The sequence below is a fragment of the Alosa pseudoharengus genome, unplaced genomic scaffold, assembly GCF_046254945.1.
Source record: "Alosa pseudoharengus isolate Yale_2024_CS ecotype anadromous, Long Island Sound unplaced genomic scaffold, YU_APseudo_1.1 YU_APseudo_1.1_scf_3, whole genome shotgun sequence".
NCBI classification, from domain to species: domain Eukaryota; kingdom Metazoa; phylum Chordata; class Actinopteri; order Clupeiformes; family Clupeidae; genus Alosa; species Alosa pseudoharengus.
The window spans coordinates 13,594,539-13,607,438 of NW_027468718.1; the positions used below are offsets into that span (position 1 = coordinate 13,594,539).

Sequence of the window (12,900 nt, forward strand, 5' to 3'; positions counted from 1 at the left end):
GAGTCTGTTCCACTCAGCTGCAGCCTATTTCCTCATTCATGCAGAGGGGGACAGAGGGAGGGGGGTGGATAGGGAATAGTACTGTAGGGTAATACTGAAACTTTATTTAGACATTTTCACAAACACTCAAAACTGTTTTGTAACAATTTCACAAACAAAGCATGTCTGGATCCTAAACTACTTCTGACATCTTGTAGGTGAGAGATAGTCAGGACAGGGAGCATACCCACTCACAGAAGGACAGCTTTTCAGACAAGCAGTTTGGCTGGTTAAACTGCATTCCCTGAATCACTACCACTGTGATGTGCCAGATCTGTGATAAAACACACAGAAACACCAGAGAGAGAGAGAGATTGATAATGTATGCATGATAATGGCCAACGTATATACGATATAAAGAGCATAATTGTATGGTACTAAAACCATATATGGCATTTATGGTTATGTGAGGGATAATGTGGAAAGTCATTATCAGGAAAATAAGTCCCGACAGAGTGAACCGGACCCCAACGGCCAGCGGAGGGGTCTTGCATCGCCCTGAAGGGACTTTTTTCCCGATAATTATCGGCGTTCCATTCATTATCCCTCTTATTATACGGCTACTTGCCAAAACGAAAAAATGTTATGTCTCTTTACATTTATTTGTCACTGCATCATCGTGGCTTTTTGCTGAGAAACAAATAGTCCGCAACACACGCTGAACTTGAATTTTTAGAGCACAGCAGATCACTGTTGAATGAAGTTCAATTGCAAGAAATGACCGGACTACTTACGGAGTGATGAGAACGATTCTGTGGTTTGAACTGTATGAAATTCTTTGTAATAACTAACCTGCACACACCCACTTCCTGAATAGGATGAAATTCGTTGTAATAACTATCCAGCTCAGACACATTTTCAGAGAATGCTTTCCTCTGCCTATTATCTGGTCACAGGGACACAAGACAGGGCGATCCAGACCCCGATGTGCGGGCGAAGGGGTGTTGCTTGCTTATTATACGCCTACTTGTGAAAAAATAAACTCCACGTCATGATAATCTCTTTATATTTATTTGTTACCGTTTCGTTGTGGCTTTTTGCTGACAAACAAATACTTTGCAACACACACTGAACCTGAATCAACCTCCTTGGAAAATGAAGTTGCTGCTGGAAATGGTGTAGGTGGCTGGCCAGTAAATGGCACTCTTCTCTCTGGTCAAAAAATCAATCCCAATGCCTCTGTGTGAAGTTATGGAGACACTGAACTGCAGGATCTGAGAATGTGGCTCATTCACTCCCTCACTCTCCATGCAAGGTTATGAAATATAACAAACAGGTTTGGTTCTTTGCAGCAACTCTGTGGCTTGAATAGGATGAAATTTCCTGATTAGGATGAAATTCGTTGTAAAAACTACCCGCACACACACATTTCCAGAGAATGCATTCCTCTGCCTATTATCTGTGAGGGTCACAGGGACACAAGCTGTCCTATCAGTGTAGGGATCTCAAGTCTTATACACTGATCATGAGCCAGATCTGCCTTTTCTGACGATGAAGTCTTTGTTTCCTCCTAATGCTGAAATGCCTTTTCAACTGGAAAATTTAAATATGTTTATGTCAGGCCTGTTACAGACAGAAGTATTATATGTACTATATAGTTTCAATAAGAAATATGAAATGTGTTATATACTGTATACAGTATGAGCAGTATTTTAAGTCCCTCTTTTCACTGGAATTACTTCAGATGTTTTTTCTTTGATATTATATTTGTCATTCAAATGACCAAGATGTGACATGTTAACGTTAGAGTGTGATGACATATCAATTTAGAAAAATATATATTTTCACTAGAGAAATATCAAAAGAAGAGCCTTGTCCAAAATACCATAGAATTTAAAATCACAGTAACATGACAGGCATGATGGGACACACATTCTTCAGCATGCACTTCACACTGGACATGATCTGAACTGTTTGGCAAGAGGAGATGGTGACATTCCCAGATGTTGGCAGACAGGTTCTGGACAGCATTCATCAAACCAGCTTGGGCTGCAGACCAGAATCCTTCTCCTGACATCAAAGACGGTATGGTGGTGATGCTAATCAACCACCAGTTACCACGGTCATTATGGCCAGGCCAATAGGAAAGTAACCAAGGTGTTTCCGGGCCCTGATGGTCGAGTGAGGACTGTTAAAGTTTAGTTAAAGGACAGAGTATGCACCCGACCTATCACACGCCTGATTGGACCCAATGACATCTTTTTATCACCTGAAAAATATCGCCACGCTGAGAGACCTTTTGTCCCAGTCTGACCTGGAAAAGCTTGTCCATGCTTTTATTTCAAGCCGGCTAGACTACTGCAACGGCCTCTTCACAGAACTTCCAAAAAAGACCATTAGACAACTTCAATTAGTTCAAAACGCTGCAGCACGAGTCCTAACAAATAAGAGAACATACCACCCCTATACTTAAGTCCCTGCATTGCCTGCCAGTTTCTTTTAGAATAGATTTTAAAGTACTGCTACTGGTTTTTAAAGCACTACATGGGATGGGGCCAACATATATATCAGACATATTTACATTTTACATCCACCTCAGACCACAGAAAAGCCAGGTATTATGCATACCTTCTACTTGCACCTAACATGGTAAAGCTGCTTTCAGCTACAGTACCATGCAGTCCAGATATGGAACAAACTCCCTGATCACATTAAGCTCCAACCATTGCCAATTTTAAAACCCAACTGAAGACCACCCTCTTCTCTATGGCTTTTTCCTGTTTTTAATTTATTTTTATTGTTATGTTTTTACTTACTCTACTACTGTGATATATTTTATACTTGTGATATGTTTCATACCTGTTGCTAGCTATATAAAGCACATTGTGTCTACCTGGGGTATGAAATGCACATTATTGCCTTGCCTTGCCTATGAGGCCTTTCCATGCTACAAATGTGGACCCACATGTTGGGGCGGCTTTGTTGGAAAGACCTTGCCTGCGTGCGTGCGTCAGTATGAACATTTCCCGACCTCACCTTGAGTTGGATGCAGCAGCGGAGTGAGAGAGAGAGAACAGTTATCTGTAAAATGTGTGTCATTGCTACAAAGTGAGTTATTCTGTGTAATTCCTATATGTTTAGATGCCTTTGAACTTTATGTGTCAGATATGTTTTGAGTATTGTCATGTAGTTTGCTTAGATACATGTTTAGAGCTTGTTAATAGAATAGTCTTTTCAGAGATTACCTTCACTTTGTAACCCCTTATAGTTTGTGATTAATGTAAACTGCTGCCTATCTGCCCTATGTTAGCATTTGGATGTGATATTATGTTTCCTTATTAGACATGTTTCCTACGACTTATAGAATGTACAGGATGTGGTGTGTTTGTAATTCGATTGATGGCCACATTCATGGGAAATTCCAGAGCCCTTGTGCTCAGTCTAATGTTAATTCAGCTAGCCACTAGGTAGCTCTGTTGTATTGCATGTCACTGGTAAATACTTTTATGCCTTTAGAAATAGTCAGCATAGTACAGAAATGTCAGTTTATTCTAAATTGATGCAAATGTTTATGTAAATTGATAATGACACGTTCATAGAAATGTTATTTCTTGTATTGCAATTTCAGACCACATACAAATCCAAAAACATACAGTGCATGCGGAAAGTATTCACAGAGCTTCACTTTTTCCACATTTTGTTATGTTTCAGACTAAGTTGATGTTGAGCAGCCTGTCTATGTCAGATCTCCACAACTGGCTGTTAGGCTCTTTTGTTTGGCACAAAGAGGAAAGATAGGAGTCCAGTCCCCAGTGGTGCTCCTGTGCTGCTTATCAACTGCTCAGACATGTACTGTATGCACACACACACACACACACGCAGACACACACACACCTGCACACACACACACACACACACACACGCAGACACACACACTCGAGGCCGTAGACAAACTGAGTCTAGGAAGGTGGCTAACTGAGGACTGAGATGTACCAATATCCTCCAGGACTGATATTGTCAATGGCAAGGAGCTGTACACAAAAAGGATCTAACTGTGGGGTCAAAGGTCGTTCAGGCTTCAGGAGAATTGATCCAGAATGGACAGTGCGTCCACTTACAAATCACGTCCACAACAACAGCTGAGCAGCTCAAGTCCACTAGAACGCCCTCAAACTGAGCACTGAGGGCTAACATGCCTAGCCTGGAGGACCAGACCCAATCTGAAAGATTAAGGGTCTGGCCACGAATAACGTAATGGCCCAACTCGAGGGGCAGCAACAAGCACGCAATTTGAAAATCTCACTGCCCGCAATTGGATAACACTATACGATCAATGTTAACTGACTGATCCGGACTTCAACGCAATTGGATAACACTAAGTCTGTCATCTGTTTAGATCGCCTCAGGCCCGCCTATATCACATACACAGATATGATTGGTTCCCCGCGATGCAAGGGGCAAAAGTTACGTGCATCATTACTCGAGTCCACGAGAACTCTGGATTCCCAGGGTATGACATGCCACAACCCTCAACTGAATCCCAGCACTGAATAATCAACCAGAAGAAACATTCATGAAGAATGGGTGCCATCTAGTGGCTGTCACCAAGAACTTCAGAAGGTTTGAAAGGCTGCAGTAGATAGAGAATGAAAAAAGCTTACTTATATTACATATGTTTTTTCCCCTGTGCCTATTCATTTATTCAAGTCATATTGGAAACGGTGCAGTTACACATTATAAAATGACCTTGGGGTTATCTGCCCTATGCCTCCCACTGTATTTCATTTCACTATATATATAAATATATACTATATATATATATATATAAATACTGCAATTATTGGATATCAGGCTAACAATCCTGGTTGTGCCAAAAGAAATGGGAAAAGAGACTTTATTTGAGACTGGCCAATCAGATTCCCTTAAAAAGAACCAAGCCCCACCCTCTGCCTGCCCCACTTCTCTGAATGAGGAAGTTCCCTGAGAGACACGGAGCAACTGCAGGTCGTTTTCACAGGAGAGATACAGCTTTTTGTTTGGACAGAAGTCATTTCAGAGTTAGATGTAAACTCTTATGGTTAAGAGACGTGTTGGAGATGGATAACCTACGCCAGGAAATTGTACACACGGGTAATTTAGACTAAACCACACCTTATTCCACCCTGTAAAAGTGAAAGTAAAAACTAACCAGACGAGTTAAGATTTTCACGGGAGAAAATGGCTTCAAAGCTTGAAGAGGAGCTTTGCTGTCCTGTGTGCTGTGACATCTTCAAGGATCCCGTCTTTTTGTCCTGCGCTCACAGTGTGTGTAAAGCCTGTTTGCAGCAGTTCTGGGAGAGCAAAGGACACAGAGAATGTCCCTACTGCAGGAGGAAGTGCTCAAAAGCACACTATCCTACTAACATGGCGTTAAGGAACCTGTGTGAGGCTTTCTTACAGGAGAGAAGTCAAAGCGCTTCAGCAGGGTCTGAGGTGCTCTGCAGTCTGCACAGTGAGAAACTCAAGCTCTTCTGTCTGGAGGATAAACAGCCTGTGTGTGTGGTGTGTCGAGACTCAAGAAAACACACCAACCACAAGTTCCAACCTTTAGATGAGGCAGCATCTGACCTTAAGGTGAGTTATATTCTTGACACTTTGCAATTATGTGTATTAAAGAGAAAAACAATTGCAAACAAACACCTACAAAGTCAAAGTGCAAAGTCCTCCCACTGTCTATCTACAGTAATTGTAATGTTCATCACTCACCATCAGGTGGAGTCTTTAAACTGTACTCTGCTGCATTATTACACAATGAAGGTACTGATGGTCATGAAACACACACGCACACTCACACACACTCTCACAATCACACACACTCACACACACACACTCCCGCTCTCTCTCTCTCTCGCTCGCTCACACACACACACACACACTGTTTTTTGTTAACTTCAGGAGCAGCTGAGGATTAAACTAGAATCCTTACAGAAGAAGCTGAAGGTCTTTGAAGAAGCAAAACACTCCTGTGATGAAACAGAGAAACACGTGAAGGTGACGTCCTCCTGAATGTGCATAGCAGCAGCATGAGAGTGTTGTTGACCATCACTGACTGGTGTTGAACTGTAGTGGACTAGAGTGATATGAAATGGAGGGGGTAACACTGACTGGTGTTGAACTGTATTGGACTGGAGTGATATGAAATGTAGGGGGCAACACTGACTGGTGTTGAACTGTAGTGGACTGGAGTGATATGAATGGAGAGGGTAACAGTTGGCAGGACACTCCAGGACAAACACAATGGCACCGCTCTCAGCCAATCAGCTCGTTACTAAAGGAGCACAGAGGGGAGGGGCATATTTGATTGGCTGTGCATGTGCATGTGTCATTCTAATTTCCTTTAATTAAAATGACAAACCATCATAAAGGTGCAGTCTAATATGTGTGTTATTCCAGACTCAGGCCCAGCACACAGAGAAGCAGATCAAGGAGGAGTTTGAGAAGCTTCACCAGTTTCTACGAGATGAAGAGGCAGCCAGGATAGCTGCACTGAGGGAGGAAGAGGAGCAGAAGAGTCAGATGATGAAGGAGAAGATTGAGAAGATGAGCAGAGAGATCTCATCTCTTTCAGACACAATCAGAGCCATAGAGAAGATAAATGCTGATGACATCACATTCTTGCAGGTAAGAAGAGTTCTGCCTTTGATGATAAATATATGATATTCATGTATGATTACTGATCATAGCTAATTGTGCCTTTGGGTAATTATGTGGCACTGGTGTTCATGTATGAATCTACAGTATGGACCTAATCTGTTTGTTACTCTACAGAGCTACAAGAGCACAGTGAAAAGGTGAGTGATCTGCCTCCTCTCTCTCTTCTCTGTGGTTCTGAACCCAAACCCACAGCAGAACTGACTCCTGAATGTTATTCCAGAGCCCAGTGCACACTGCAGGATCCAGAGAGGGTTTCAGGAGCTCTGATCAATGTGGCCAAGCACCTGGACAACCTGAAGGTCAATGTGGCCAAGCACCTGGGTAACCTGAAGAAAATAATCGGTCAGTACTATAATACAGTACATACACACACACACACACACACACACACACACAGTATAAGTACTCTTTTGATCCCGTGAGGGAAATTTGGTCTCTGCATTTATCCCAATCCGTGAATTAGTGAAACACACTCAGCATCCCGGCGCAGTGAGCTGCCTGCTCAGCGATGCTCGGGGAGCAGTGAGGGGTTAGGTGCCTTGCTCAAGGGCACTTCAACCCCCCCCCCCCCCCCAACACACACACACACACACACACACACACAAACATACACACACTAGGGCTGTAACGATACAAACCGAATCGTGAGGTTGGTGTATCACGATTTTTGACCCACGGTTCAATTCAAACCTTGATTTTTCATAGTCTACTGATTGGACTGTTCAGTTTCCCCATGTGTGTTTAAGTTTCAAGGTAATACTTGTTCTTCTCGGTACAGGCCCTTTTGGGAAACATTGCTATTGAGATGATCAGTCAACTTCATGCAAGAGTTTTAAACAAATATGTGCAGCATGCTAATGATGCTAAGCGGATTTAAAGGAACACGCCACCTAATGTCAGTAGTAATATATGTTCTTACCTTAACTTTCACGAGTTGAGTCATACCTCTCCCGTGTCGGTACGTGCACTCAAATGTAGATACATACATATACCACATTCATTAAAGGATAATTCCGGTATTTAGCACTTTGAGTTAGCCCGGTTGAAACCAGACCCTTTTCAGTCGTAACTGAGAGTGGGTCTGGGGAAGGTTCGTTCACAGCCCATTTCCAAAAGGCGTTCCCAAACGGACGCCGATCAAAATGCCTCGGACGCAATAAGAGAGGCCAAAAACCAATCAGAGCAACGAAAGAGACAGAGTGACGGAAACACACATTTGCAACACTGTCTGGTTGTAGGGAGAAGCAGGAAGAATTAACCACTTTTTAATTAAACGTAGGCTAATTTACAAAGACATAGTGCCACACTGAAAGCTAATATTTTGTCACTAGCAATTTACATCTGCCCTCTGTCAAACACAATTGCATTTTCAGCTCTGAACAAAACCGTTCACGTTCAAACGAGCATTTTGTTTAATTCGTCCTTTCTGGCTGACCGGGACATATAAAGCAGGAATGGGGGACGAGAGAAACGTTCAAAGCAATTATGCCGGAATTGTTTCAAGGCAAAGACTGAAGTGTAGCATTCGAGTTATGCTCGCATAGCACACCAATTCAAAAGTAGCCTATGTGTTTTCTGTCGGCTACGTGTCCAGCTACTATAGGCCTATAAATTAACAGAATATCAAACCGTTTTCAGTAGCCTACCACTGTTGCAGATATCACATAGGTATCCCTTACATGTTTGTAAAATGTTGCATATTCTAACATAAGGAAGCAGTTAAGAAACTTCTAACTCCCTGTCTTAAACCAACGTGATAGCAGCTTCAAACAAGCAGCAGCAGCCATCGTTGATGTTTTTTTGTTTTTTTTAAACCCCGGCTTCTTCAACAGGGTGCGCTATCATCATCGTGTAAAGCCCGCCTCAAGGGTTCTGATTGGTGCCTAGAGCTAGGAAAATTGGAAATGGGCTAGAATGGGTTCTTGGCCAGACAGACTTTCAGAGCGAATCTCGAATTTGCCGAAAGTACGTCTGGGTTTTTCCCAGGCTAACTTTGAGTCCCTTTTCTGGTTTGTTTTGGATGAACTAGGGTGGTGGACACAGACATTTTGACGATGGGTCCTGTCCTGTCTCAGACTCAAAAAATCCGAGATAGGAGCCATCGTCAAAATTTCTTCATCTAAAACAAACCTGAAAAGGGACTCAAAGTGCTAAATACCGGAATTATCCTTTAAAACATGTATTATATTCTTATTCTATTCTATTGTCATTTTATATCTGGTTTAGATTTCATTTCAGTGTGGAATTCTGAGTGTCCTGCACATGTTCATGTGTGTGTTCTTTTATCTGCAGCTCCTGTGACTCTGGATCCCAACACTGCACACCCAGATCTCATCCTGTCTGAGGATCTGACCAGTGTGAGATATGTTAAAAATAACCCACAGAGGTTTGATAAGTATGCCAGTGTCCTGGGCTCTGAGGGCTTTAACTCAGGGACTCACTACTGGGATGTGGAGGTTGGGGAGAGCACATTGTGGTGTATGGGTGTGATGGCAGAGTCTGCCCGGAGGAAGGGAGACTTTACCTCCAGGAGTGGACTGTGGTGTGTGGCATGTAATGATGCATATATAGCATGTGCTTCACCTCATCCCCCCACTCCCCTCACAGTGAAGCAGAAACTCCAGAGGATCAGAGTGAAGCTGGACTGGGACAGAGGAAAGGTGTCATTCTCTGACCCTGATAATAACACACACCTACACACTCTCAAACACACTTTCACTGAGAGAGTGTTTCCATACTTCTTCACTAACTCCTCTCTAAGGATTTTACCAGTGAGTCCTCAGTAACAGCAGAGCAGCACTGATGGAGCTGATGGTGTCTCTGACTGGACTCTCATAAGGCCAGTAGGTGTAGTTGTGAAGGTGTGCTGAATGTAACACACTTAAACCAGGAAATCATTACGTAATACACTGAGTATACTAATGATGACCGTGGGTCAGATTTGAACCTTGAATGTGGTACGGATGCATTTGACAGAACAGAGTAATGCTCTACCCTGATTGGATGCTGAAAGTAGAAGAGGGTGGGGCAGAGCAAGATTGGAGCTGTACTTTGGCGCATGTAACTTTAATGTAAATGTAAAGTAATTAAATTGATTGATTACTGAAAGTGAAAAAATGTATTCTATGTAAGCCACGTATTTCAAAATGTGTGCCAGCAGACAAATATTGTGTAGTCTGGTGATATGGTGTGATATTGACACAAACAATAAAATGTCTGCATGACTGATAACCACTTTGAAATTCACCTTTTTTGAACAATGCATTTTGATGACAATTTACAGATGACTATTAACAACAAAAGTGGATCAGAAGTATCTGTCTCTCTATTGCTGTGTCAAACACACCGATTCATACACACTCCAGTGCAATCACTATCTTTAGGGTCACAGTGAACACCTCTAGCTCTCTCTATCTTTCTCTCCCTCTCTCTGTCTTTATACAGACTGAAAGGATAACATAAGAACAAAGGCCTCTCTCTTAAAAATTCTCCTGATCAGAGTACAGTCCAGGGAGTGTGTGTGTGTGTGTGTGTGTGTCACTTGCTCACAGTGAGCAAATACTTGGCAGGAACCAACAGCAGCCACTCAGGCAGTGCTTCAGGAAGTGGTGTCTCACTTTGATGACCTCATCTAAATTCAGAGGGTGCCTCATCCGTTTGTGTTTTGTGTTTGTTTTACACAGAATAGAAGGACACTGGAGGAAATGGGGATGGAAGAGAAGAGAGGAGGAGAGAATAAGGGAGTGAATTTATGGATAAGGAAAGAGAAAAAAGAATAGAATGAGAGTTTGGGAGGGAGGAGGAATGCAGGAGGAAAGAGTGCTTGGATGAAAAGAGGGACGAGGGAGAGAGGACACAGGGACGATAAAAAAGGAGTAGAGCTGGTGGATGAGAGGACACAGGGACGATATAAAGGAGTAGATGAATCACACATGGAATAATCCAGATATATCGGAACGCCCCCTATTACCACCAGTCCCGTGTTTCCGTCCTCTTGCGTGTATGTGTCATTTAATTTTCATTTCTATACAAACCAAGACGGCGGATTCCTAAAGAAACGCATGCACCCACACCATTAGTGTATCTAAATTAGCTATGTACCAAAAATGACATTTTACCGTGACTCGAAGAGCTGTAAACAGTGTTGTATTGCTGCGTGTACAAATCCGCTTGGAGCTCCAGTGGAATTTTGATTTGCGATGAGAATTCTCTGTCTACCCGTTCATGTGCCGTGTCAAAGGGTGGAAGTAGACGACACAACAGTAGGGTGGCCATCCGTCTGGATTTCGTCCGGACAGTCCAGTTTTTGAGCTTTCTGTCCGGACAGAGAGTGTGTGTCCTCCTTTTTGGACATTTGTCCGGATTTTTGTCATGAGCGGCCATCTGTCCGCATTTCAAGGCCTCATTTCAAGGCCTCTGTAAGCTACTCATCTCTAGCCTGGCGGGCCATCCTATATCATTGAAATGTATAGTCTGGAATCGACCCATTCACCTCACTTAATCTAAGGGGCGGGCAGAGAATTGTCTTTCAAACTGCCTAGGCATGCAATAGGCCAGCGCTACGACCAATCAGAACAAAGAGCAACGGCAAATACATCCTTCTTCGAAAGGAATGACTTAAGTGCATTGTGTTGCTCAACTTCCAAAGAAAAGCAAAAGTCCAACTCCTCCAAAGTTGACGCCAACGCCGATTAAAAAAAACGCTCCTTGTTCGCCATAGCCACCTTCCTTGTTGTTCACCGTCGCAGGACTGTCGTCATCCTGTTAAGCCCGCCTTAAGACTCTCTAACAAAATAGAGCGCTGTGATTGGATGACGTCCACGCGTCAGCCAATAGAAATCCCTATGGTTTGCTACTAGACGTACAGGCTGAGCAAATTAATTTGCCGCCACTAGGGTGCGTCTAGATTTCTAGGCTAACTCATCTCTGTTACGTGACATCATTTCTGACCCTCCATCACCACCATAGCATGGGACATCACAAAACTCCACCAATTTCCTTTTCGCGAAGCAGTCAATGTGACAACTCCCCTCGTGACTAAATGAATGAACACCGTTGCTGAGCCTTAAATTGCATATGGCGAAACGAAAGACAGCTTTCAACGTTCAATGGTATTCTGAACACCACTTTTCTACCAAACTTTTCTGCCATACACTTTCACAGGCAGGCACAAAGAGAAAGCCAGATCTGCCCGGGAAATCCTCTGTGGCATCGTTTTTGCTCCAGCAACAACCACAGCTGCAGATAGGGTGACCACCACCATGACACTGAAAATGAGGACACTTGTGCCCAAAAGTTAGGACAAAGGTCCAAAAGTGAGGACACATACGGAATCAGAGTAACATATGGGAAATAATATTAGAAAATAAACTATTTTTATAGAAGGCACTTATTTATTATAACATAATTTATAGGGATTGTCAAAGTTTTTTTTCCCCCCCGTCATCTACTTCCTGAATTTTTGGTCAACGATACCCGGGACACCGAACCACCGGGGCACATGAAATTTGGTGGGTATGTAGCCCCACTAGACTTTTACGGAAAAATTTCGTTTCGTCCCCGGGGGCCACTCCCCCCCCGTGCTGGGCCCCCCGAACCGCAAAAAAAGCAGTTTTTCCTAAATAACTACCTGAACCGTGGCACTGAGGATGAAGAATCTTTTATGGTATGTTGGTCTCAACGGCCCACATCAACCTGGCCCATAATCACTCATTTGTGATTTGCACCCCCCCGGTAAAAAATGAAAATGCAATATTATTCTGCTTTAATCGCCCCTATCTTCAGTTAAGATGTTCAGAACTGCACCAAATTGTATGTGTATGATTGACCTGGCATTCTCTGGGGGTATGCCAAGTTTCATAGAATTTCATCCAAAAAAAAAAAAATTAGGTTATGTGTACATTTAGTGACTGTACACTCATTGGCCTGTAGATGGCGGTGCACACATATACACATGCACACACACACACAGGCACCCACATACTATCGGTATTAGAACGGCCGATACATAATTACAAATTCAGTAGGATTAAAAGAAAGCCAAAATAAATATTCATCATCATCATCATGGCTGCATTTCCAGTATTGGCGATAAGTAGTCGTTTGTCCACTAGATGGCGCATCGTTGCAGTGAGCATAGGCAGTGAGACGTAATTTTGTTGGAAGTTAAAAGTGGGTTGGAAAAAACAATGGACGCTTCCTACAAGGACTAGTTTACCGCAGAGAACG

The 12,900-nt window shown here is 42.9% G+C and overlaps 1 protein-coding gene across 3 annotated transcripts; it reads left to right on the forward strand.

Annotated features, from left to right (window-relative positions):
* Positions 1 to 4,949: 4,949 nt before the first annotated feature.
* On the forward strand, positions 4,950 to 9,903 carry LOC143100237 (E3 ubiquitin-protein ligase TRIM39-like). Of its 3 annotated transcripts, none has more exons than XM_076263217.1 (6): positions 4,950 to 5,592; positions 5,914 to 6,009; positions 6,412 to 6,639; positions 6,757 to 6,809; positions 6,893 to 7,014; positions 8,965 to 9,903. In XM_076263217.1, the coding sequence occupies exons 1-6, from the start codon at positions 5,197 to 5,199 to the stop codon at positions 9,456 to 9,458; spliced, it is 1,389 nt and encodes a 462-aa protein (XP_076119332.1). In that variant the 5' UTR covers positions 4,950 to 5,196; the 3' UTR covers positions 9,459 to 9,903. The 3 variants fall into 3 exon arrangements, with proteins under 3 accessions (XP_076119332.1, XP_076119333.1, XP_076119334.1); XM_076263218.1 differs by having other exon boundaries at positions 6,787 to 6,809; XM_076263219.1 differs by lacking the exon at positions 5,914 to 6,009.
* The last annotated feature ends 2,997 nt before the right edge of the window (positions 9,904 to 12,900 follow it).

Excerpts from the sequence above, each read along its gene's own strand:
- LOC143100237 (XM_076263217.1), top strand. The coding sequence starts at position 5,197 with ATGGCTTCAAAGCTTGAAGAGGAGCTTTGCTGTCCTGTGTGCTGTGAC. Across the intron at positions 6,010-6,411 it reads AAACAGAGAAACACGTGAAG|ACTCAGGCCCAGCACACAGA; the intron begins GTGACGTCCTCC and ends GTGTTATTCCAG. Across the intron at positions 6,810-6,892 it reads TACAAGAGCACAGTGAAAAG|AGCCCAGTGCACACTGCAGG; the intron begins GTGAGTGATCTG and ends ATGTTATTCCAG.